Genomic DNA, 26,391 nt, shown 5'->3' on the forward strand with positions numbered 1-26,391 from the left:
CGTGGGGACCGGGACCCTTCCCTCCCCCTGTCCCGGAGCCCGAGGGCCCGGGGCTCCGCGCCGCGAGGCGGCCGGCTGCGGGCGAGCGGGCTCGGCGTGCGGGGCGCGGGCCCTTTAAGGCCCGCGTCAGGCCGGGCGGCGGGCCGGCGGGGCGGGGCCTCGCGGGGCGCCGCGCGGCTTCACCTGCAGTTGCGGGCGGGCGCGCGGAGCAGAGGCGCGGGCGGCGGCGGGGCCGGCGGACGCACCGGCCGGGAGGGAGCGCGCCGCCGGCCGGACTTGGCCCGGCTCCCGAGCCGGGCAGCGAGCGCAGCGGGGCCGGAGCTCGAGCCGGCGCGGGCGCGGGCGCGGGCGCGGGCGGCGGGGACACCGGAGCCCGGCGGAGCCCGGCGACCGAAGCAGACCGGAGCCCGGCGGAGACGGAGCCGCGAGCGGCCGCGGACGCCGGGCAGGGGCGGCGCCGGGACGGCGCGGCGGGGAAGATGACCGCGGGCGCCGGCGTGCTGCTCCTGCTGCTCGCGCTCCCCGGCGCGCTCCGGGTAAGTTGCCGCCGCCCGCCCGCCCGGCCGGCCCGAGCCCGCGGCGGCGCGGTCGCCCCCGGGGCCGGCGGGGCTGCCCCGGCTCTCGGGCCGGCCCTGGGCGTGCGGGGCGCGCGCTCCGGCCCCGAGCCGGGCTCCGCGACGCCGCCCGCGGCCGGTGGAGCGCGGAGCCGAGGGGCGGCGGGAGCCGCGGTGCGGAGCCGGGCGGGGCGCGGGGCTGCGACGGGACCCGCCGGGCTTCCTCCGGCCGGCCCGAGCCCCGGGGCTGTGCGGAGCCCGGCTGCCCACCGCCGGGAGCCGCGCGCCCCTGGAGTTCGAGCGCGGCGGGGCCGGGGCGCAGGGAGCCGGGCGGAGCCGGGCTCGGAGGCCGAGCGGGCGCGGGGGGTGCGGGCCGAGCCGGTCGGGTCCCGGCTGTCCGATCCGGCGGACGAGGGGCGTCTTGGCCGCCGGGCTCGGCGCGGCCCGGCCGGAGCCTCGGATCCGGCGCGGCGCCGCGGAGCGAGCGGCGGGCGCAGGGCTGACGGCGCCCGCGGAGAGCGGTCCGGGCGCCGCCTTCCTGCGGAGCCCGCGGCCGGAGCGGCCCCGCTCCGCCCGGCTCGGCGCTCCGCCCGGGGCGGTGCGCGGCGGCGCCGGGGCTGCGGGAACCCACGCCCGCCCGCGGCCGATCGGCCTCGCGGCCGCCCCCAGCCTCGAAATCACAACCTCGCCGCCGAGTGCCGGGGCCGGAGGCCGCCGCGAAGCCGGGCCCAGGGCGCTGGGACACTGGGGCACACGCCCGGGAAGGACGGAAACTTTCCCCGCGGAGCGTCGCCTCCCGGGCCGCAGGTGCTACCGGGGCTGGGCTCGCTCCCGGCGCATCCCCGGGAAACACCCGAGCGCGCGCAGCCCTTTCTGGGGTGGACAGGCGCCGCGTGGGGGCTCGGCGTCCGGCCGGGGCCGCCCTGGCCCGGGCGGCGGCGCCCGCGGAGTCCGCGGCCGGCCGGGAGGCGCGTTCCGCCCCGGCGGCCCCGCCGAGGCGCGGCTGCGGGGCGTGGGCTGCGCCGGGGCTCCCCGCGCTCTCCGGGGTGGGGTGCGGGGCACAGCGCGCCGCGTGCTCTTCGGGCTGCGGGCTGGCGCGGGGCGAGCCTGACCCCCGGCCCCGCCAGCTCGGGAGGGGCTGTGCCGCGCACATCGCCCTTCCTCCCCCGCCGAGCTTGCACCCTGGACTCTTGCTGGGGCGCAGCCGCCGCAGGGAAGAACCTGCCCTGGTTTAGGCTGAACAAGTGTCCACGGAGGAGGGGGAAGGAGGAGGAGGGCAGGCGCCCCACCCTCCCGGGTCCGGGAAGACCCCCTCCCTGCGCTCTCCATCCTCTCCCCCCCACCCCGTGGCCTGCCTGGGGAGCCGCCGGCTCCACCGCCCCTGGCGCCCAGGGAGGAACGGCCCTGCGGCCTCACTCCTTCCCCGTGTGCACACCCAAGTCAGCAGCGCGCCTTGGGGACATTTCTCCTCCTGGAGCCCTGCCACGTGCCCGTGGAGCCGCCCAGGGTCCCTGCAGGAGTGGGTCCCTGCAGCAGGCACAGCCTTCCGTCCCGTGCTGGGGACAGATCCTCCCTGGCTAGTCCCCGGAGACCGACCTGAGACTCCCGAGGCCACCTCTGGGTGGAGACTGTGGTGGATCAGCTCTTCTCTCCGCCGGCGGCAGGCGTGAGGAATGTGGGTTGGATTAAATTTCTGGGAACTTATTTTTGTTTAACCGATTTCCTTTCTGCTTCCAGGCCCACGATGCAGATCTTACGGCCAGAGAGACTTGCAAGGCTGGCTTCTCAGAAGAAGACTACACCGCCTTGATCTCGCCCAACGTTCTAGAAGGAGAGAAGCTACTCAAAGGTAGGACAGACGACGTGAGGGATGGAGGGGCGGAGGGAGGCGTCCTCTCCTCTGGGGAAGACCGGTGGCAAGGCTTGTCTGGTCTTGGAACATTGCTTTCTGCGAGACAACATCTGTGAGATCGAGCAGGTACAAGTCTGTCCACCCAAAAGGCACTTTGTATGCAGGTGACTGATTGAGAATCTGTTTCTTTGGAGGGTGGTGAATCACTGCCCAGGCCTCAAATGGGAATTCAGATGTAACATCACCCCTATAGCATGCAGGGAGAAACTTTCCTATCAAGTGTTTTTATGTATGAAATTCTGGATTCTTAAATTACCCCTGCTTTGAAATGCATGATAAAACAGACGATGTTGTTGGAAAGGCGGTAAATAAGCCCACAGACGTTCTGTTCGAAAATGTGGCATTCATTTTCATTACTGCCCGGGTGACAACAGGAAAACACACATGCAGCCGGGAACCACCAATTAGCTCTGTGGCAGTCCGGGATCTGGTCCACACCGCCTGCCACGGCAAGTTGGCAGCAGTTGGAGAATTCGAATGACAATAGATCATTCTGCACATTGAACTGTTTCCCTTTCAAGACAAACTGTATTTGCATAAGAGAAGAATTAAATCCATTCTTGGTTCCCCAGCTTAGTGCTTCAGAACTGGCCTGAGAGCATCTTGGGTAGCTAGCTGCTTTCTCTGCTTTCTCTCTCAGTCTCCATTTCCCAGAGGTGGCAGGCTTGGAGCTGATTTCAAAGTGATAGAGGAGTGGACTTTGCAGACTGTGTCAGAGCGAAGTCTCGGTATTCACACTTACAGCGTCCTCAGGCTGTTCACTCGTCTGCCAGTGTTGTGTTCCAGAAATATAGACTCTTCCCCTGAGATTTGTCAGCAATTGTATGTGTGTGTGTGTGTGTGTGTGTGTGTGTGTGTGTGTGTGTGAGAGAGAGAGAGAGAGAGAGAGAGAGAGAGAGAGAGAGAGAGTGACATCAATTGCTGTGTGCACGTGTGGTACATGTAAGCTCTTGCTTGTACATACTGGGCAGAGATTTTAGATACTCACTCTTTTAGACCTAGCTTGATGACTTTCTTGCTTGTTCCTAATTTTGTGAGTCTTGTGACTTAGGATTCTTACTTTGCACCAAAGCTGACTTTTATTTCTTTTATTTGCTTATTTATTGCTTCCTTTTGGTTTCTGAGTCATGATACTATTGAATGTCACTGATCGTGAAAACCAAGAGTCTCCAGGCAGGTGGCCTGGGAGGGGAATGGAGGCCCCCCTGGAGCAGGCCCATGTGAGTGTTTTCGGATGCGCTGCCACTTGTGTGAGGGGCCGGTTTGGAGTTTGACAGGTGGCTGCTCTGTCTTTCGGAGCTCCCTGTGGTTTAGTCTTATGTGTGCATCCTGGAAGCTCCCCACAGCACCTGGGAGCTGGTGATAAACAAGATAAGATCTGACACTGTCAATTTCACGCAGAGTCTCAGAGACCGTCAGAAAAAATGCCGGTCTTAGGGATGACAAGGACTGCCCAACAGAAGAGGCAAATATTTATGTATGTGTGTGTATGTGTATTTAGTTATTATTAGCAGTGCTGGGGTTTGAACTCAAGGCTTTGCGTTCGCTAGGCAAGTGTTCTGCCCTTTGAGCCATACACCAAGTCTCTTTTGCTTTAATTATTTTTCTAATAGGTCTCACTCCCCGCAGCTACACTACCATCTTCCTATCTATGCTTCCTAGGTAGTTGGGTTGACAGGCACGCTTCCGACTTTTGATTGGGATCTTGCTGCTACCTTTTTGCTTTGGCTGAACTTGAACTGCAATTCTCTTCACCTCTGCCTCCCTTGTAGCTGGCAAGAGCCACCATGCCTGGCCACATTTCCACGCTTGTCCCCATGTACAGTGAGATTTCAAACAGGTATCCCTCCCCTGTTGTGGGTGGGCACCCCCGCTGGGCTGTGCGCTGCCACTGGCAGGTGTGGAGAGGAAGCTGGACAGTGGGCAGAGCTTTGGCCTGGCCCATGTCCACCTCCCAGCACCCGTGATCCTGGGTCATTCCCTGGCCCTCCTCTGCGGTGGGCTGTGGGCACAGGTCACGTTGCTTCTGCCCTCCCAGATTGCACCCCACATGCACGTTTTCTCCTCCTCACTCCTAAGGTGTAGAATGCCCAAAGCGAAGGGCTGTTTTCGTATCTTAGAAATAATTTTACACATGTGACAGCAAAAACTGAAACTGATGGACTCAAGTCAGGACACGCACAGTCTCGCTATGTGAGGAAAACTTTGCAGACCTGACAACCAGGAGAGGGTGACCACGTGAAAAACAAATAAGCCCGGTGTTTCCAGTTGGAATCCAGCTAAATAGGCAATGACTGCTTATAATTGAGTTATTCCAACAGAGAGAGCTTACCCTTAATTTGAAAAGCAGAGCTTCGAGAGCCGGGTTTGCTGTGAATGCGCATGAGGCATTAGCGGCCGCTCGTGGGCCGCCCTCTTTGCCTGAGTCAGCTCCACTGCAGCCCCAGCACACACGGATTCCAGCAGGAGTGATTTGTTATACAGTAATTAACTTGTTTATGATAAATGGGTGGAAGAAATGTCGTGGCATTTTGCTTTATGTCTAAATGAAAAGCATTTGCCTTCCAAAAATTCCATGCTAATTAGGCTTAAAATAGTTTTCCCCAACAGGGTAACAAATACTATCTATTGTGACCCTTTAGAGAAAAGGAGCCACTCAGAACAGAAAGGCAGGGTGCTCTCTAGGCAGGCTGGTTTGTGGGGCTGCTGGGTCCCTTGGGCCGCATGCTTCCTGTCTGCTTGGGAGGACAAGCGTTCGAATGTGATTGCCCGTACACACGCAGCTGTCATTCACTTTGGGCCCTGATTGCCGGCGTGAGGTGGCATCTAAGCCAGGTTGGTCAGGGCACTTTCCGAGGGTTAACAGCGCCAGCTCTGAGCCTTGCTGGAGTCTAGTGTCTCCTCTGTGAATAATTAATGATCAGCCGGCCCAAGTGGGAGGAGGAGGGGGCAGCCGGATGCAGTGCCCTGCAGTGCCAGCCAGCTCCGTGGACAGAGCCGGGGCCAGCCTCACAGTACAGCCACAGGACTTGGGGCGGGCAGCGGCGACATGGCTGCAAAGGACGACTGTGCGTTGTCTCCACATCACGGAGGAAAGGTGGCAGGTGAGCAGAGACATCACCCAGGCGGAGAGCAGGGCTGGGGTCTGGAAGTCACCTGAGCCAAGGGAAAGAATGAAGCAGGGTGAAGAGTTCTGTGTTTGATGACCTCATTTCATGAGACTGGTTCAGAATACCTTCCCCCTGCTGTCCCCAGAACCTCCACACAGCTCCTGTACCCCTCCCCCATGCTTCCCCTCGGTTAATTGGCACTTTGTTATGATCACTTATTTCTTTCCTAAACTGAAGTCGTGGAAGCCTGTCACAATTGTTTACCACATCTTTGGGCCAGGCTGTACTTGGCAGACAGGATAAAACTTTCCAACAGAATCTAGAATACATTTTTCTTGGTCAGTGATGTAGTCAAGGGCTAGAGCCCAGACTTTATCTTCCTACCATCCTTAGCATGTTCGTTTATTGCCTTTTCATGGCAACGTAGCTGAGGCAGCTCCCCGTGTTCTATCTGAGATCAGGGCAGAAACAGGGAAGAGGAGCACTTCTTTCTCACAGGGCCTGCAAGCATTCTTATTGGCTGGAACCAGGTCACATGTCACTCTGCTGAGAAAACAGAATTGCCCTGTCGTGTTTGGCTTAGGTTCCTTACCACCCCTCACTTTGATGAGGATCACACTCGGGAAGACCTGGGATTCTGGGGAGGAATGGACACTGGGCACAGTGGGCCTGGGCACCAGGCAGGGAGTGAGGAACTGACCCACAGGGAACACGGCTGGGGAGAAGAGGTTGCAGCAGCCAGCTGGCTGGCCGGCAGGTGGCTTTGGTAGGTGAATGGGCAAGCAGATGAGCCTGTCCTACCCCAAGCCCAGTCCTGGGTGCTGCGCCCCCATGTGGCTAGAAGATGCCACACGGCCTGTGAGCAGCTGGCATGATTAAAACCCTGCAGGCTTTAACATCCTTCCTCTCTCTTTGTAGTGACTTCTAATGTCCCAACCCACTTGTCTGACCACCACCCCTATTTAAATATGCGTGTAGGCTCTTAGACAAAGGGAGCCTTGCAGCCTCTCCCTGCTCAGGGGTGCCCAGTTAGGTTAGACTGGGAAAGCTGCGTGTTATATATATTTCCTAAGTAAAAGGAAAGGCCTTTACCGGTGATGTCTTCTGTCCTTTGTCCTTATTTTTTCCTTCTGCCTGGAACACAAGCAGGATGTCTGGGATGGAGCAGCTGTTTCATGACTATGAGGATGGTAGAGTAGAATGGGTCCCAGTGCACCCTTGAGCAACTACAAGACTCAGAATCATTGCCTCCTAAGAGGAGAGAACAATCAGGTGAAAACGCTGCCCACCTCGCAGAGCCGCACGCAGAGCCTGCTTTGCACCTTCTTGGCTATCTGCAGGGCTGTCCTAGACCATCACGGCCTTCAGGTTTATGGTAGCTTTTCCCCATGTTCGCAGTACATAGGTATAAGGATAAAAGATAAGCCAGCCACAGAGAGAAGGCAGGAAACAGGGTGGCTCTTAGCAGTCACAACCCGGGGCAGAGCAGCAAGAGGTGCCACCCTCTGCTTCTTTGCAGCTGCTTCTCTTTGTGCCTCACATCCCGGGTGGGAAGCCCACGCCAGGCTGTGTGCAAGGAGTTCTTGTCCCTGTCACCTGCGTCCTGTGTTGTGGGGAGGGATCAGCGGAGCCGAGTCCGTTGGTTCCGGTTCCCTGTGACTGTCTGCTGCCTCAGAACTGCACCTTCCGCTGGCCCTCGGCCCCCATGCCGTTCCAGACAGGAGCTTTGTGAGCTATTAATTAAGGGTTCGTATTTACAGAATGTGTTTTTTAATTGAATCTTAAAATGAGGGCAGGTGAGACTCTGAGGAGTTACGGCATAAGAGCGAAATTCTAGCACTCCTCTGGACGTAAGGTCTCCTTCAGTCTTCCCAGAAGCCCTGCCAAGAAGGTGGGTGACTCCACTTTAGGTGTGGATCAGAAATGGCAAGTGGCAACGCAAGGCTGTTGGCCTAAACATGCACAGTGTGCCTTCTTGCCCATCTTTTTCTCCCAGTCTGGCTCCTCATTCAGATTTTCCTTACAGGTTCACTGCAGGTGGCTTTCAGGGCAGCAAAGCGCTTACACATGGGCAGATCCACAGGTACTCAGGCACACACTTACACAGTCTGCGGTGGCTAGGAAGCAGCAGCAAGCAGAGGTCCCGGGTGTCAGAGGCCCTTGACAGCAGTGGCTCACACCAGGCCCCTCTGAAGCAGCAAACAGCCCCTCGTGGTGCCACGGACACCACAGGTTTGCAAAGCCCGCCTCTGCCCGGGGAGGGCCGGGGCCTGAATTCCAGGCGTGCGGTGGGCTTCCTGGGGCAGATTGAACCTGGTCAGTGCAGACCCGGATGCAGCGGGGATCCAGCCAGCCCTGGAGCCTGGAACACTCGTCCTGAGCAGGGTGGCCATCCAGAAACATTGTACCACACTCAGCAGCGGGGCCCTCTGAGAGGCTGATCAGTAGAAATGTCCTGGGGTGAGGTCCCCAGTGCCTCTCCTGAGAGCTTGGTTGTGTGTGTGTGGTGGGGGCGGGGCGGGGGAATTGACCTTCCCGCCGGGCCTAGGGTCCTGGTGTGTGCAGGCCTCTGGTCCTAGGATGTTAGGCTGGGAGAGAAGTGTCTGGCTGTAACTCGAGGGTCTTTGCTTGCCCCCCTCCAGAGCAGTCCCTCCAGACCGCCCGGCAGCTCAGGCTGCTGGCCTGCATGGCACTTGGGTTTGGTATCAGCCTCCAAGATCTACAAGTTCTTGGTTTCAGAAATAGTACTTTTTCAATTCTTCCCTGTAGGGTTTTCTTTTTGTCTCAGTCACAAGGAGATCTAAGGAACTCGGGTTTAAATGAAGCATACATATTTGAGACCCTGTCACCTGGCGTGTTTGCGTCCTGATACTAGTTTCAAAATAGAAATTTTGTGAATTTTTTTAAGCTAGCAAATGCACATGAGTTAAATGAAAGAGAGGCTTCCTCCCTCTGTGTCTCCCTCCTCCCTCCATGCTCCCCTCCTTCTCCTCCCTCCCTCCTTCCTCCTTTCCTTCTCTCTCCTCCCTCTGTTCCTCCCTCCTTCCTTCCTTCCGTCTTTCTTTGCAAGTATGGGTAGATAACTGCCAGAACTAATCATGAGCCAAGAGAGAGCAGCAAGCGTTCGTCTTTTCAAAGAATGTGCCTTTTATTCTGACTTTTTTTTGAAGGGGCAATTTTTCCTCCAAGCGAATTCCACTGTAAAAAATGCCAGCAGCAGGGTGAAGTTTCTGTCTGTCGAGGGCGATAAAAGTTCTCCCGAGTGAGCTCTAGTAAAACCTCTGAGTACTTGCTCCTCTGACCCCTTGTGTGGCAGGGCAGGATGGGGTGGGGCGGGGCGGAGTGAGGTGGGCCTGGGGGGCAGGGGTGAGCCGGGATGGGGTGGAACAGCACAGGAAGGCCACTGTGTTGCAACTGGGCTCATAAAATCACCTGCTTTTGCCAAAAGGGGTCTGAATTGTAGTGCCTTTTTGCCCAGGCTGTAGGCTGCCCTCTCCTGGTGGCCTTCCGCATTGTCTCAGACTGGTTCAAGCTAAGTATTGTCTTTGGCTCTTAATCAGAAAGGAACAAGGCCCCGTGGTATAGCTCAGTGCCAGCTTGCTTTTCTTGTACCAGCGAGCTGTGAGTTCAATCCCCCACAACACAGAAATGCTCTGATGATTTGTGACTGGTTTGTAGCTCCAAAGACCACTGCCTTCCTCCACCCACCTCGGTCTACCTGCTGTGCAGTCCTTCCTCTGCCTCACCCTCCTGCCGGTTGCTGGGCAGGGTACCTGCAATCTCCGCATCCAAGCTGGCCAAGAAAAGCCAGGGTCATCTTGCAAGCCACAGTCTTTAATTGGATGGCATCCACAGAGCTCCTGGTGTTAAAGGGTGATAAGTTCCTGGCTCAGCGCGAGGCCCTCTTTGGAGAGTGAGCCTGAAGGTGGTTGGTGGTCTCCCTCTGGCTGTTTCCTGTTCAGGGCGCTGCACATCCAGCCACGCGTACAGCACTTCATCATCATAGTGGAAACACCACTTTACCATGGGGAAACTGAGGCACAGGGCCTCCTGCTTTAGGAGGTGTGTGGATGGGAGGTCTCCTGCGCTGTTCCCCCAGTGCCCCCCCCCCCCACCGTGAGGGCCCCCTGATGAGGGCTCCAGCGGGTCCTGAGTGCCCCGGGTCCTGAGCATCTGAGTGTGAGCCTCACCACAGCCCACAGCAGCTTCTGGTCTAGCAGCTCTGGAACGTGGCCTTGTTTGGATTCACTGTGTTTTCTTGCTGACAGTGTTGGGGATTTGGAGAGGATTAAGGTAAGCCTTCAGCGACAGATGCATATCCACAGGCCCACAAGTACTGCTTGCGCTGCCCTGCTAATGGGAAGACGCCTCGGTCCCCGTGAAGCTGGTGCTTCCTTCTCAGGCCGGAGGCATGGGCACAGCGCAGGCCCAGAGAGGCGCTGGCCAGAATGAACGAGCTTAGCCCAGGAGGGTGGGTGAGCCTTCAAGGAGGCCTGGCCCCCTTGGTCTCCAAGCAGGCTGAGGAAGAGGAGGAGCACTCGGCTTGCAGGCTATCTCAGGAACATGTGCTTGTGTGGCTGGTGTGAAGAAATGTTGGGTTTCCTGCTCTCCATTGGTTTCCGTTTGGAGTTTGGTAATGTCTGTGCTGCTGAGCCTGAAGCCCCGAGGGCCTTGGTGTCCAGACCGGGAGGAATGAGGTCCAGGCTTCTGCCTCCAGAGGGGTAAGGGAGAAGTCAGGCAGAGGTCCAGCATAGGTGGCTGAGAGCCTGGGAACCGGGGGGGGGGGGGGGGGGTAGCTCTGGTGAGTGCCTGCCTTTCCTTCTCAGCCTTCATTTTCTTACGTCCAAAGCCAAGGGGGCTGCCTACCTGGGGGACACAGGCTAAACCAGCCACGGCCAAGGCCTGGTTGCAAATCCACTTCAGTGAGGCCGATGGCGGCCCCCGAGGGGTCAATGCCACAGAACCTCAAGATGAGATAAGTGACAGCTTTCTTTATAAGAGACAGAGAGGAGCCCCAGATGCAGAGGAGGAGGCTGTGTGGACACAGAGGCAGAGTGGGGAGTAGTGCACCCCAAAACAAGTAACACCCACAGCCCCCAGAAGCTGGGAGAGGCATGGGGGTCCTCCCCAGAGCACTGCAGACCTGGAACTACAGAGGGCAAGTTTCTGTTCCCTAAGCCACCAAGTTTGTGCTCCCTTTCTCCAGCAGCCACAGGAGGCCAGCTCCTCACCCACTGAGGTTCCAGCTCTGCTGGCAATCAATCCATCTATCTCCTAGGATGGGATGGTTTTGGAAGCCTGGGGGTTCAGGGACTCTTGCCTTCAGATTTCCAAGTGTTAGTTTTCCCTGGGTTGCATGTGCCTCTGTATGGGGTCTCGGCATGCAGTGTGGGTGGGTGGGTGAGATGATGAGCTGCATTTCCATCTCCCCAGAGCAGCACGGGGGCTTCTGTGCTGTAGCTCAGTGTGGCCTTGCTGTGGAAGGTGCAGGGTGCTGAGTGTAAGAGGAACCAGAGACTCTGCTGTCCTGTGTGACTCTCCCGTCAGATGTCACAGCAAGGTGGCATTGTGCAGGCACACTGCGCATACTGTTCCTCCCAGAACCCCACTTGGGTTTGGGTGGTCTGCAGGGAGAGGCAGCGCACCGCCTGTGCCGATGAGATTCGGAGGCAGGCGGGAAGAGGGCGCGGGTATGCTGCCTTCGCTCTCCTCGGAACTGCCGTACTGTAGAAATGCAGAAAGGCACTGCTGTGGCTGTGGTGATCTCCGTCAGTTCTTGTGATTCATGCCACTGAGCTCGCCTGCCTGGCCACTCTGCCACACAGGGTTCGAACCCGGCTCTCAGGTGTCAGGCCCTTTCCCGTCACCCGTGTTGCAGGGTGGGTCTGTGGTGGGCAGGGGGAGCCCTTGGTATGCGTGAAGGAGCGCTCCGTCTCACCAGCTGGGCGTGGCTGTGGGTGCCCCGCCTCCCTGGGCTGTGGTGGACACTCCAAGTGCTGGTCTAGGCCTGGACTCTTTAGAGGGTGCTCATAACTGCTGGTTGCCAGAAACTTCTCCAGCTTGGAGCTCAGGAAGAGGTCTGAGTTTACAAGAGGTGAACCTGGTGATATGCATTTATTTCCCTGCAACTATCTCCAAGTAGATCCTGCAGCTCAGCCAGTATAGACAGGACAGGAAGCCTGCTGACAGGGCCAGGCCAGGAATCAGTGCCAGGGCTGGGCTCTGCACTGGGCGTTCATCAACAGGACCCAGAGATGAGGCTGTCCTCTCTCTTCTCCCCCCTTCAGTGCGACAGTAGCAGAAGCTCACCCTCAGGGACGCCCATCAGCGTCTGGTCCATGGAAACCCAAGTGGGATCCACTGCCTGTGGCAGATACCTTCAGTAGCAGCTGCCTCTGGTGGGCAGCGACTAGCTCCTGGAGGAGGGGCCAGCCAGTTCCGCTGCTCCCATAATACCAAGGGTCCTCCTGCGCCAGGTCCTGGGGCGGGAGCCTTACCCATGCCATCCTGGTTTGTTCACACGTCGCCTATAACAGTAGCACACTTTTATGTAAGCTGTGAGCACCCCAGACGAGTGCTTGACCCAGCCAGTGGAGCTGAGCGTCCCCTGGTGGGACACGGGGTGTGGTGACCAGGGTGTGATCAGCTCTGGCTGCAGACCTCAGCCAGCAGCCACATGGATTGGACACATCTCTTGGCTTTGTGATCTGGTCTGTCTTCCATACGATGGAGTGTCTGTTCCGCTGGCCTGGTGCAGCTTGAGGACCCGTCACGCTGTTGTCTGGGTAGGGCATCCCCAGGTGCTGGGCCCTGGAAGCAGCAACCAGTGCTGCCTTAGTCTTTGTCACGGTTACTGCCTATCCCCTCGAGTACGTGAGTGAGCTCCACTCTGCCAAGTGAACACGGCCTGGGCAGCCACCCACTTCCTCCTCTCCTAGCCCCAGATGTCACCCGAAGCTCAGGGACAGTGAAATCCTAGCCCTGCCTCTGTCTTCAGAACCACCCAGGAAGCAGGCCCTGAAAGGCTCACATTCTGGACCTAAGCTGGGTCCTAAGTGATCCAGGGATGGGCTGACATTTAGGGCCTTGACTTTTCCATCTCTTGGAGGCCTCGGGCAATAAGCTTTTATGGTTTTGTTGGGGACTCGTCCCCTGCTGGCCTTTACTGTGTCCAGAGACCTTTTGGCCAGAGGCATGTTTGTAAAAATGAATAAATAAATTGTGGAGTGACTTCCTTAAAGCTCCACCAACATATGAGGGCAGGAGACACAAATGTAAGTTATTCCCTGCCATTGTTTGTTAATAGGGTATTGCTTTGATTGGATTATGTCATATCGCATTTAATGCTTGAATGCTGATGAGCTGATGGGGTGAGAAGCCAGTCACTCCAGAGCTAGCCCCACTGTGGGCTCCTACTGCTAAAACCAGGATTTTTTTTTCCTGGTTATCTCATTTTTTCCCATCTTCCCTCAGTTACAAAGAAGGGATTAGAAAACTTGCCTTATCTCGTTCTTATATTTGAAGATAAAAACAGAATTCCAGTGCAGGGCTGATGGCTATAAAATCATGATCAAAAGTCCATAAAATTATAGAACTTAACATTTTCTTGAGAGGGAGGTGGGCTCACAGTGACTTTTCTTTCCTTCAAGGAGTTGGGCAGCACAAAGATAGATCCTGCATGGAAATCTAAGGTGTACTTCCATATGTGGTGGAGGGGGGGGCGGGAGGGCTGCAATTGTATGCTTGAAAGGTTAATGGCTGGTGAACGTCAATTTTCTACAATCCTGGCTAATAAAAATAGCTTATAAAACATCAAATGTCATGCCGCCAAAATTACAGGGGCCTTTGAAATCCATTTTGAAGTCTTGTATCCTTTGAAAATGGTATATGTGTATGGGGGCGGGGATGAGCATTCAGTGTCTTCTGGTTGACAGATGGCACTTACAAGGTGAGCGTGATTTGTTTGGAGGGGGTTGTTTTTGTTTTTGTTTTGTTTTAAATACTTAATGGATTCTCTGCCTCTGTAGTCCTGGAAACTGTAGACGCATTTCTTTGTAGTGGAAAAACCAGGGCCGTCTCTGGGCATCTCTGTGACCCTATGGGAAGTGGATGTTAAAAGCTCTGGGCGTAATGTTCTTGGGGGAAAAGTCTGCTTTTAGACATGATGCATGCCAGCAGCATTCTTTTGCAACTCAAGTCTTATGAATGGGATGGCCTTCCCTTTTCAATTCCTCCTGGAGTGTCAGGAGTGAGATATGAAACCGTACCTCAGCGCCTCTACCTCCACATCCCCACATCCCCATGTCCCCATCTGCTTTGCTTTTTGTGGGATTCAAATTCATGTGGGCAGAGCAAAGGTCAGGCAGCTGGAGGATGTGTGGAAAGCCCAGGTTAAAAACAAATGGCTCGGGGCTGAGAAGGTGGCTTAGTGGTAGAGTGCTTGCCTTGCATGCGTGAGGCCCTGGGTTCAATTTGTCAGCACCACATAAGCAGAAAAAAAAAGCCGGAAGTGGTGCTATAGCTCAAGTGGTAGAGCACTAGCCTTGAGCTGAAGAGCTGAGGGACAGCGCCCAGGCCCAGAGTTCAGACCCCACAACCGGACCCAAAAAAAAAAACCTCCAAAAAACGAATGGCTCTCCATGCTAATCTCCCAGCGCCTTTTGGGTTTGACACCTCCTGGTATATTAAAACAGGGCACGTGGACAGTGGGACACCCTCTCTTCCAGTGATGGAAGACGGCCTCTGTGTCCAGTGCTGAGTCAGCGCCTCCAAAGGGCCAGCTTGCTGTCTTTGTGATTTCATTGTGAGCAGGATTAAATTACCCTGCAGGCTGGCATGGGTCCACAGGCCACGGCTCTGCTGTCTTGGAACAGAGGCTCCGGTGCAGAGGTTCACGTGTCTGTGTTTGAATTCTGACACTCTCGCATGCCCCTGATACAGCAGGAGTGGCTTCCAGCTGTCACTCTCATGTGGTGCGCGAGGCCACGTGAACATACAGAGAATGGGTTTGGTTTTCCAGCACTATCCACCTGGAAGTTGTACCTTTCCCTAGAGTACTAATGTGATGTGGTATCACTTGTAAGGGAATCTTCGCTGCATGATTTCACCATCAAAGTGTGCCCAGCTCTCCCCAAGGTGTGCCAGGCAGGCAGGACTCTGGGGCTCACTCACTTGGAGAGTTTATGTGTGCAACTTGCTTATATTAGAGGCCAGGTGAGCTGAGGCATGGGGTGGAGCAGGCAACGGGGAACAGCCAGAGAGAAGCGGCCAGGAGCCCCACGTGCTCTTATCCTTGGTTGCTCCATCCTTTCACTTAAAATTGTGCCATTAGTGGCTTTTCCTCCCTGTACAAAAGAATCCCTAAGAAGAGAGTCTTTTTCACACGAAGCATCATCCTCTTGGCAAGTCCAAGGCTCCAGCCTGCTGGCTCTCAGTATTGTTAAACCTGCCCCATTGTTGGGTTGTAAAGGGAGGATTCTGGAAGGATATCATTCTGTGACATGCACATAAAAGTCCCCCAGCAGCTTTCGAAGGTTGTTCTTCAAGGAGGCACTAATTAATCACTTCCTCCAGCCCCAGGGGAACCAGCCCAGAGGCCGCCCCCTGTCTGTCCACTCCTCCCTGCCAGGAAGAAAAATCACATCGTCTCCTGAGTTGAAAGCTGCTTTTTTTTTTTAAAGCAGGAAGGCAACCCTTCTATACTGGAGGGTTCCCCTGATTGCATTCTTCCTTATCAGCTTTAAGGAATCTTTTCTTTTGCTTAAATACTGTGCTGGATAGACTTGTTGGAAAATGGCATCCGTATTTATTATGGGTTTCCCCATCACTGCTAGGGATGGCAGATGCCAGTAGGAAGATGGGGTTCAACTCAGAGCCCATGCCTCTGTGCTTCTGCAGGAGCCTCAGTTCTGACACCCCTGGGGCTAGAGACAAGCTCTTATCTGTTTCCTCACACTGGTAATCTCAACTTTCCGTCTCCCAGCTGAACTGCTCTCGGTGAGACTGGCCTCTCTCTTGGAAGTTATTTGATTTTTGATGTAAGGAAAAGGATTAATGCAGTTGGGTTTTGATAAGACTGTCTGTCTGGCATGAAGCAGACACACTCCTCCAGCCCATATCACTGACAGTTGGTGCATATGTTGGAGTACTGCAGAGCGGCGATACAGGACATGCAGAGATAATTGTAGTTTTGCTACTTAAAAAAATAAGTCTAGTGCTTTACCAGTGCTCAAATGACAACCTGTTTAGAGAAACTCCCAGTGCCTGTTTTTTGGAATAGAAAAACTTGTAGCAGCTTGGCTCAGATTCTATTAATCTATTTTTATTTTCCTGAGCATATATTAAAGTGTCATTTCTGTTGAACTCTTAAGCTAGAATGTAAAACCACAAGTGCATGTCGGCACGTCAGAGCTCAGTGCATCTACAGAGGTTTTGAACCATGTTTTTTTAGTGAGTTGTGACCTCAGATGCACTCCATTTGACTTGGGGCAAGTGGCTGCATCTATGAATGGTACATTTTGGTGTTTGCTGGTGCTGGGGTTTGAACTTGTGTTCAAGGACTCTACCACTTGAAGCATGCCTACAACCCTTTATGCTTTAGATTATTTCTCAGATAGGATCTTGTCTTTGCCTGGGACCAGCCTCAGACAGCAATCCTATTTATGCTTCTTCTGCACAAATGGGATTACAGATGTAAACCATGCCTAGTTTATTGAGATTGGGTCTCACTAACTTTTTGCCAGTTGATCTTGAACTGCAGTATCAAATTCCCCAGTAGCTGGGATTGTAGGTATGTGACACTGCACTCAGCCAATGTGAGCAATTTTGATCAAGATACTTAAATAGTATTGGGAAAAGAGAGGATTAAGAGACCATATTTGAGCAGTGAGTAAATGCATCCCATATTCCTACAACCACTACCTTCTTGTGTCCACCAGGAAAAAAGACAGATTTGCCTGGAAATCCCACAGTTCTTGGTCATACGCGACTCTCTTGGTAACATCGCTATTTCCTTTGTAGCCAAGTCTGCTGTTTTGCTAGGCCAGACCTCCATGGAAGACCAGGTGGTCATGGACAATAGGGACTGTGTCTGCTCTAAGATGGCCATGGAGGCAGGAAATGTTGGATAGAGGGAGATGGAGGACAGGTAGGATGTTTGCTTTTCTTTAGTACACATCATTGTTCATTTTGTTATTACAATTGATGCTTGTGGATTTTGAAATTCTTAGATGTTAAAGTACCTGTTGCCATCATTGGCCCATGACCTTAAAAATTACAATCTTAGACTTTCTGAAAACTTTGAAGACTGCTCTCCAGACCTAAGTCCAAATATGTCATTCAAGTCCTTCATACAATGGTCCCTGTACCCTTCCCTTTTTCCCCATGCCACGCCCATTCCCTTCTGGGTTCCAACACTTTACTACTTGATGAGGTAACCAGAACTTACTAGATCTTTGAAGTGTTCCTTTGATTTGTTCACTCTTTTGTGGATATGAAAATCTTCCAGGGGCTTCTAATCAAAATGTCACTCTTACATGAGTTCTCTCGTTTTACTGCTTCCCTTTCCTTCAGCCTGAGCTGAGTCAAATCAATTACTTCCATTGTCTTCTCATCTTACTAAAATGTAAGTTGATATGATATTTTATATGCTCTCTTCCATGTTTGCCCAAATTGTGTCTTTATTGTGGTTTTGTATATGTGCATGTGTACATGTGCCTGTGTGTGTATATGTGATTAACAGGTAGAGAAGTGAGGAGGAATGTGTGTAGGATGGAGCTGGAGAGGAAGAGAGACTGATATCCCAATGTACCAACATTAAACCATCTTCCTAGGAAGGAATCTTTATGAGAGAAGAGAGGTAAGCTTTCTCCCATTGCTCAGGGTGGGAGACGCAGAACTGACAAGCAAGAAAATATGAAAGCATGATAATTGGAGAAGGATGAGCATAAAATGGAAAAGCTGAAATATTTTTCATTTTGCACCTGTGTATTAGGGCTTACTCAGTTTATTTATTAAGCCATTATCAAAGTGAAGAAAGACAAGTGAGTCTTACACTAATGAAATTGTCCCTCTGTGGGATGTGGTAGCTGCAGGTATCCAGAGCATAATTGGATAACAATGACAATTACTGCATTGGGAGTTTTAGTGCCGGGCAGCCTCTCCCTTTGTGCGCCATCTTCTCTATGCTGGTATACTCAGTCCCATCAGCCTCGGCAGAGCTCATGACCGTCCAGGGCCCCTTCTGCTCTCTCATGCATTAGCCTTCGCCGGTTGACGGGAGGGCCCGTGAGCATCAGCCTTCACTCCTTGCTGCAGCCCCAGTGACCAGGGCAAGAGGGTATGGAGACTCATTTGGGACTGTGTCAGGATCCCCACAGGAAGGTATCAGGTGATGTCCTCATCCACACCTTCCTGCTTGTTACCCACAGTCGCCTCTATAGCAGTTTTGTCTTATGTCACCCCAGCCATTTCCTGCACTTCTTCCCCACTACTTGGCTAGTTCCTACTGATCTCCCTCAAAAACATCAAAACTTCTGTAGAGCATCTTCTTTTTGCACAGGGGCTGATATTCAATGTTCTGTTAGGGAGCTTTGCAGGACTTGGGTTCATCCATAGCTCTCTACCAAGTAGCTCAAGTCCTGGGGGAGGGGGAGATGTCAGAGGCAGAGTCTTTCATCTTCTCTACCCCAGCTGCTGGCTTCCTGAGTGTGAGAAAGTTCTCGTACCCAATGTGTGTATGTTCTTACTGCACTTATGTGCCTGTGTGCAATTAGGTGCTGATTTGTCCTCCACATAGTGCCTTAGGAGGACAGAGCTGGTGGCATGGTCCAGAGAGACCTCCTGATGTTGCTCAGGCTCCATCCATCCCCATACTCTTGGCTTTCCCTTTATGGTCTCCACCATTGGCTTTATACTTTGCATGCTATGCTCCTCATTTAAGCTATGGGTTGTCAAAGGAAATCAGAAGAGCATAGTGTAGACTTGGCCTGCAGATGGGGCATGCAGCCTGGCTGGATCGGGGGGGGGGGGGGGAAGGAGGGGGTTCAGGACAGCCTAGGTGGCAGGGTATCTCCCTGCCTGTCTCAGAAGGTGAAGCACATTCTTCCCTAGTGCTATGTGGTCCTGGATCCTGGCATCTAAAGCACGTTTCAGAAAACTGGATTCGGTTGGTTTTACAGCCAGAGGGTCATTGACCTCTGCACCCACTCTGCCTCACTGGCCCAGAGTGTGTTCGTTCTCCTAGATGTCTTCCCATTGAGAAGGTTTCCATGAATGGCCTCACTCAGGCAGATGGGTTACCTGCAGGTGGAGGATCTTAGAAAGTTCCCTTGGCCTGTTTACATTGCCAGTTTCTCTGTTGGGAGAGAGTAAATGGCCTTGCATAGGCATAGATGCATTTTAGGGAAGTCCAGCCTCTGTCTTCCACCCATGAACCCAGCTTTGGCATCTGCCATGTGACGGCTTAACACTTCAGCCATGTGTTGTAAGCATTCCTTATACTTTGCTCCCTTTCCAAGAGTCTGGCCCTAGTTGCTTAGCATGGGATAGACAAGAACACAGAATGGAGGTGCTGGTGGTGTGTGATTTGCAGCACTTTATCCAAAGGCCCTTTGTTTCCATTAATAAGTAAGCAAAACCCATGCTACACATTTGCTTTCTGAGGCCTTGAACTAAGGCTTGAGAAGGGTGCTGGTATGAGGCTCTGCCCTCTAGCACAAGAGTTGGCTGGAGTTTTTGTAAAGATCGAGATACTAATTATTTTTGGCTTGGCAGACCAGATGGGCCAGACTGTCAGACCTACTCAGCTCTGCTTTGGCTTAAAAGCTGCCATTGACAGTACATGAAGGAAATGAACACGCATGGCCATGTGCCAGCAAAACTTGATTCATGACAGCAGGTGGTGTAGGATTGGAGCTGCTCTTCTCTGTCAGGCCACACAGCCCTGGGCTTCTGCTTCTTTGCTTTGTCCTCCTGTTGCTGCGTCTCTCCACATGCTGTTTCCTATGTTTTATTTTCTGTGCATGTGGAGGAAAGACCCCAGCTGAGAGCCCCGCCCTGCACCTTCAGCCCCCCCCCCCCGCCCCGCCCTCACTGCTACCTCCTGGGGTGGGACGTAGTTTTAGTGTCCTGTGACCGATGAGGAAGTGGAGGTCAGAAATTTCAGTGGCACGTTGTATCTGTCAGGCAGTGATGCTGGCGGCGTAGGTGCTTTTAGAGCAGGGTCAGGAATGGGGCCAAAGACTGTGTGAGCTGTGGCAGCATCCTAAGAAGGAAGGAGAGGGCCGCAGGGAGGGCTGGCCCCAGCTGCCCCCGTGGACCATCACAGAGCACTTTCATCTGCAGGGCAGATGGTAATGACGACACCCAGACCATGGGTACGATCATGACAGATAAAGGAAGTGAAACATCCGGATAGCACGATGGAGAGTGCCTTCAGTTTTCAAGTTAATGATCTGCAACAGCCGATCTAAAGCTAAACAGGAGCTGGTTTCTCACTTCCTTTTTGCTCTGCTCACCTCAGATAAGGAAATGGAAGGATTACTGTATAGACATAGAATCCAAATGTCAATGTTCTGCCTCATTAGAGGGAGGGTGTGTGCTCTGTGAAACCCATGCACTTGGGTGATGTCACTGCTTCCCTGCTCCCGAGGTGGGTTTTGTGGGAGCTGATCTCATCCTTGGACCGACAAGGGCGTGGGGAGGCAGCGGGAGTGGGTGCCTCCAGGTGAGGTCTTTCCTCTCCCCTTCCATGTCTGCACACTGCAGAGTTCCTTCCTGTGCTTCATACCCCTGCCAGGCCGGTGTAGGAAGTCATGAAGACCCCAGGAAGAGCTTCTAGCCGGTCAGTGCTGCCCTTTGAATGTGCCAGCCATTCCCAGTAAGGAGTGAAGATCAGAAGGGAGATACGGGTGGTGAACTTGCTGGCAAGCTGACCAGTTGGAAATTGGCCATCACCTTTATAGTGCACTGGGCAGGAGCCATTCAGACTTGCTGATTTGGAAGATAAGATTAGATATCAGATTGTATGTGATTCAGTTTGGAGCTAGGCCTGACTGTAGAGATACCATCTCTGTAGGAAGGGCAGCAGAGGTGAGGAGCATGTGGCTGACGGACTGGCTCATCCATCACTGGAATGTGGGGACCAGCTAGTTTGTGAAGCTGACTTGGGCAACTCTGCACATGTGACTCCATAGAACCTTCTAGATTGACTGACAGCAGGTTCTACCCAGGGCACACATCAGATGGACTTGTTGTGCCCCTTGGGGTCAGAGTGCTGGTGGCGGTTCAGAAGCCAAGAGTGATCATGGCTGCCTTTACGCTCAGAAGAGGAATTATGAGCAAGCACCGCTCGGCAACTTCAGAAAACAAACATATGACAGTGTAAAAGCTTTTAACAGCCCTGCATATTGGTCTGGTTCACAAGACACTGAAAACCGAAAATAAAACAATGAGAAAGGATGTGTGTGCCAGCTTGCAGGAAGATCCTCGAATAGCTGACGTTCATTTCTGCTTGTTTATGGGCAAATTTCAGAGTTGCATCTGTTACTGCTTTGTGAACATTCAGACATCCTCTGGGCTTTTTTTTCTGTTTTTTTTTTTGCCCTTCCTTCCTTCCTCCTTCCCCCTCTCTCCCTTTTTCTCCTCCATCCCCTTTCTTTGCCTGTCCTTCCCCTTCCTCCTTCTCTTTCTCCCTCCCTCTTTTCTTCCTCTTTCCCTCCTTCCTTTTCTCTCTGACTCCTTGAGACTAACATTTGCCCAAGGTTTAATGTCAAATAGGCGAGTTGGAAGAATGAAAATGTCAACAACAGGAAAGCTGGCCTGTGCTATTTGAATGTATCTGACATGAAATTCTCCATTTGGTCCATGGGACAGCCAGACTAGCCAGGACATGGATCCCAAGTGTGCAGACCAAGCAGTTTGCCATAGGCTCTGGGTCCTCTCCCCTTCCTAATTCTGAGTCTCCTCCCCTCCTTGCTTCCTTCCTCTCTCCCTTTCCCTCTGTGCCCCCCTCCTCCCTCCCCTCCCCTCTGTTCCCCTCTTCCCTCCCCTTTCTCCCTCCCATTCCCCCTCCCCTTGCTCCGCTCTTCCTTCCCCTCTCCTCCTTGTTCCCCTCCTCCTTGTTATCCTCCTCCCTCCCCTCCCTCCCCTCCTCTCTCCTTGACCTACAGCTGACAAGCCTCGGTTTCCTCATCTTGTAGATGAGGAAATTGGGGAGCATACTGCAGTGCCTCCAAGGTGAGGAGAGCTTTGCTGGTGTCTGGCGGCCTTCGCATTCCCTCCCCACCAGCACATCTCTGAGATAAAGGTGGCAGAGGGGCCTGTCGGAGCACTGCGTGTGCCCTGCTTGTTTTCCACAGTGGGTGCAGCCCTACAGCTGGAAGCTGCAGCCTGTGTGTCCCCCACAAGCCCCCTTGGGAAGCCCCTGCCCGATGCGCACAGGGACTTGCTCAGCCCCGTGAGAACGCGGGACGGTGGGGCCACGCAGGCGTCTGTGCAGGGACTCGCACAGCAGTGCAGCTCACCCCGTGCCAGAGAGCAGCACTCTCCTGCCTCTGAGCACAGTGCGGATCCAGCTGAGGGCCCTGCATTTGCAGCAAACCGTGGGTTTTGTAGGATGAAGTAAAACAGCAGCCAATAGGATTTGAAAGAGGCTCACCCGCCTTTAGAAACATTGTGTTTCTGCAAGTCTGCCCGGGAGGAGGCTGGGCCCTGCTCTCCCTGCGCAGCCCGACTCTGTCTGCAAGTCCTCCCTGGAGGAGGCCGTGGGATCCTCTCGTGTCTCCCAGAGAGAATCCCTTTTCACGGGATTGGTCATGTTTTCCGCCTGGTTCATAAACATGGGGATTTCTCAGCCAGGACCAGGCTCTGACATTGAGCTTTATACCAGCTCTAGCTGAAAAAAATTATGTTGCTTTTGGCTTACAACTCCCTTGCTGGCCAGTATTTGTGCCTGGTGACCACAGAGTGACCTGTTGTCCACACTTGGCCGGCATGGAGCCCGCTGGGGTCTGGGGCAGGCCAGGACCTGGCTGATTAATGTGATGCTGTTGAGACCCTGGGAGCAAGGAACACCGAGCTGAGTGGGTCCTTGTTAACAAGGCTGCTTGTCGAGCTGCTGCGGCCTCTGCTGCCTCCAGGGCTGATGCTGCTGCAGTGACCAGGGGCCACGTAGGCTGAGTGCTTCTGGGGAGGGTGACCCCATGGTGGAAGGCCAGGGTGACTGAGGGGGGGGAAGCATATGCACGTGCACAGATCTATTTGAAAGCCACAACTCCTTCTACTTCTCTGGTGATTACAAGTTTGCTGTGAGCGGTCTTCTTTCGAAAGCAAGAGTTGTTTTTGCTCTGCAGCTACATGTGATGGTTACAGATGCAGAGCAGCATCTGTCCCCTCTCCCTTCTCACACTCGGGGTCCCGGTGGGGGTGGTGGCCCGGCCCTAGGGTGCTCATGGAGCTGACTGGGCTGAGCCTCATCACCACTGGAGGGAAGCCCCAAGCTGCTCCCCGTTCCACTCCAAATCCCTTCAGAGCTGGGAGTAGCGGAGCTGGGCGTGGAGGGGCTGGGCTGAAAGGCAGAAGCAGAAAGATTTTGAATTCAAGGGTTTCCTGGGCTCCAGACTGTGTCTCAAAGAAGCAAAAACAATCAGTAATACCCCTAAAGAAAGACAAATGGAAAACCTATTGAGTTTGTCTCCTATGCAGCCTTAGAGCACAAGGGCCTGTCCATTCCTAGAAGGGCGTTGTGTGAGGGCCACTGTGAGCACACTCTGACACCACTGTCCCTAGGAGCACCACCCTGCACAGATGTCCCTGCATACACAGCTCCTGTCGCCTGCACCATGGCCTAGGCCTGCAGGATGTGAAGTCGCTGACCCCTGGGCTACATTGGGGAAACTGGCTATCCATGGCAGGCCTGGCACAGGACCCATGTCTTGAGGCAAAGGACAGGCACTAGAGAACAGAGAGGCCTGGGGCCCTGACTGCAGCTCCAGCTGTGCACAGTGTGACAACCCTGGCCACAGCCCCTGCTGGCCCATCCTGCAGCACTGGTGTGACTACAGCACTTCGGGGGACAAAAAAAACCCAGAGCCAGAGACTCTTGTGATGGATACCGCAGACCACCCACCCTGCATCTTCATCATGGGGAAGTGACACAGCTCCAGGTGGCTTCATCCAAGCCAGGAGTTGGATGGAATAACATGGAAAATTATGGACACAGTTGCATGTATTGATCACCCCCACTACCTGGGGGTGGGGAATACTCTGTTACCTAAAATGCACCGAGGTCTGGGTTTTAATTTCACCCAGGATGAGCTCTGCACATTGATGTTTCAGGCCTGGAAGATCCTAGGCCATAGCGACATAGGCATGGTAGGAGGGAGCTCTGGCTACCCAGGCATACGATGCATTGCATTTGGGTCCTGGGTGCTTCGGAGCCATGTGAGGGGGACCACCCTCACTGCAGGAAGGGCGGCCAGGGTGGAGGGGATGCACAGCACAGACTGAAGGACCAGAAGCGGTTGTCTGGGCGACTCAAAGGAGAGAAACCTCCAGACAGCACTGTAGACCAGGCTAGTATTGCTCCCGCTCAGAGTTAGACAAGCAGGGCCCAAGGTATGTCTGAAATAACTCAGCGCATCCGAACTGCCAGCCCTGCAGGCCGCAGGCTCCTGCTCACAAGGAACACATGATTCAACTGTGGGGGCCTGGCCTGGGACTGGGTCTCAGAAGATTTTGGTTTTTTTTTTGATGGTGACTCACGGAAAAGAAAATTTAATTGTAAGTCAGTAAACACCTCCCAACCCCCACCCACACACAAACAGAAATAAGTGTTTCACAGAATCGTTTTTAACTTCCCAGTACACGTGATGCCATTAAAATGGGTATTTCCATCTTGTTCTACTCTTTTTATCTAAAAGCATTCATTACCACCCACTAAATGGATACCCAGAAAAGCAGGTTGAAGGCCGAGCACTGAGTGGGCATGCGGGTGATGATCTGGAGGGGACAGGGGAGAGAATGCACACAGGCCACTGAGCTGCGGGCTTGAGACATAAGCAGGTGCGGAGATAAGTGGGTGCATGATGAATGGAGTGGACAAGGTCAGCCGCAAGGGCGGATGTGCACATGATAGATGGAGAGTATACTGGTGGCAGGAGGGGGAAAGGGTAGACGGAGGAGAGGAGAGGGTGGATGGTTGGAGGACAGTAGAGGGGAAGAGGGGGAAAAGGTGGATAGTGAGAAGGTGGAGAGGTAAAGAGGGAGGGATGGATGAGGAGCTGGTGGAGGAAGGATGGTAGATGGGTGAATAAATGGGAGTTTGTGGATGGATGAGTGGATGGATGGATGGATGGATGGACTGATGGATGGACGGATAGAGAGTGGGTAAAAGATGGTAGATGAATGATGGGAGTGGGGGGTGGGTGGATGGATGGATGGACTGATGGATGGAGAGTGGGAGGAAGGATGGTGGATAGATGAATGGGAGTGTGTGGGTAGGGGGATGGATGGAGAGTGGGTGGAGGAAGGATGTAGATGAATGAATGGGAGTGTGTGGGTAGGTGGACAGGATGGATGGATGGATGGACTGATGGATGGATGGATGGATGGATGGATGGATGGATGGATGGATGGGGAGTAAGAGGAAGGATGGTGGATGGATGAATGGAAGTGTGTGGGTAGGGGGATGGATGGAGAGTGGGTGGAGGAAGGATGTAGATGAATGAATGGGAGTGTGTGGGTGGGTGGACAGGATGGATGGATGGATGGACTGATGGATGGACTGATGGATGGATGGATGGATGGATGGATGGATGGATGGATGGAGAGTGGGTAGAATAAGGATGGTGGGTAGGTAAATGAGGATGCATGTGTGGATGGAGGGTTGATAATGAATCAGGGATGTCAGGTAGGTGGACAATGGATGAGTTAATTTTTGTTCTTCATAATGATGCTGCTCAGAAGCTTATTCTGGAGCCACAGATTATGAGTGACAGAACTTAGGAGCTGAATGCAGTGAGCAGACCCCAGGGCAGCTCTCCCCACCTCCCCGCACACCTATGCTTCCAAATGGAATAGCTGTCTTTTTCACCTGCATTGCATCATGGGATTTCTATGAAATCTTGCTGTGTTGTCCAGGCTGGCCTCAAATTCTCATGTTTGGTTGGTCTTTCTGTCTTCCGAGTGGCTGGGGCTACAAGGCCCGACTACGTCCACTACCCCACCCAGGTGGTTTCCTCTTCAGTAGGCAGTGTGAAGGAGGGTGATCGGTGAATAGCCTCTTTTTGGTATAAGTGGATGGAAGTTTGCTCACAGTAAAGCTTCCCTTCCCAAGTGATTGGTAGAGCTCCGTCAGGTTCTGGGCTCGTGTGCGTGGCAGGCCACAGCCGCACCGCAGCGTGGGGCGCTCCGTGAGGGCAGGGATGGTTCCCTCCATCTGCACCCGCCCTCCCCCCAGTGTGTGAGTGCTTGTCCATCAGCCCTGAGGACCTGCTCTACCTGCTGCTGCTGAGGCTGGACTCCAGCAGGCTGGCCGCGCATCCCTGTACCCACCACTCAAGCACAATAGAGACATTATTGGTGTCAAACCCTTTGCAGGGGGTTCCCATTGTTTTAGCGTGTTCCTTTCATCTAATAAGTACATGCCCTTGGCTGAACTTTTCATGAATCCGTGGGGAACCGGAGTGAATGCATTACGCTGTGTGGAATGAATGACAATCGGGAGGTACTTGTCTGTGGCAGTGGAGGCGTCTTCACCCTTCTGCCGCTGGGATCCCCACTCAGGGCAGGGGACCCACACGGACACCCTCAGAGT

The 26,391-nt window shown here is 54.0% G+C and overlaps 1 protein-coding gene across 2 annotated transcripts in view; it reads left to right on the forward strand.

Annotated features, from left to right (window-relative positions):
- Positions 1 to 479: 479 nt before the first annotated feature.
- The window catches only part of Cdh4 (cadherin 4), a 423,338-nt gene continuing 397,426 nt past the window's right edge, over positions 480 to 26,391 (forward strand). For both annotated transcript variants that reach the window (XM_042699525.1, XM_042699524.1), the window contains exons 1-2: positions 480 to 536; positions 2,292 to 2,403. In XM_042699525.1, coding sequence (XP_042555459.1) covers positions 480 to 536; positions 2,292 to 2,403 — 169 coding nt within the window. The remainder of the gene's footprint in view (positions 537 to 2,291; positions 2,404 to 26,391) is intronic.

This window comes from Dipodomys spectabilis, unplaced genomic scaffold (genome assembly GCF_019054845.1).
Source record: "Dipodomys spectabilis isolate Male_0828 unplaced genomic scaffold, ASM1905484v1 ptg000257l, whole genome shotgun sequence".
NCBI classification, from domain to species: domain Eukaryota; kingdom Metazoa; phylum Chordata; class Mammalia; order Rodentia; family Heteromyidae; genus Dipodomys; species Dipodomys spectabilis.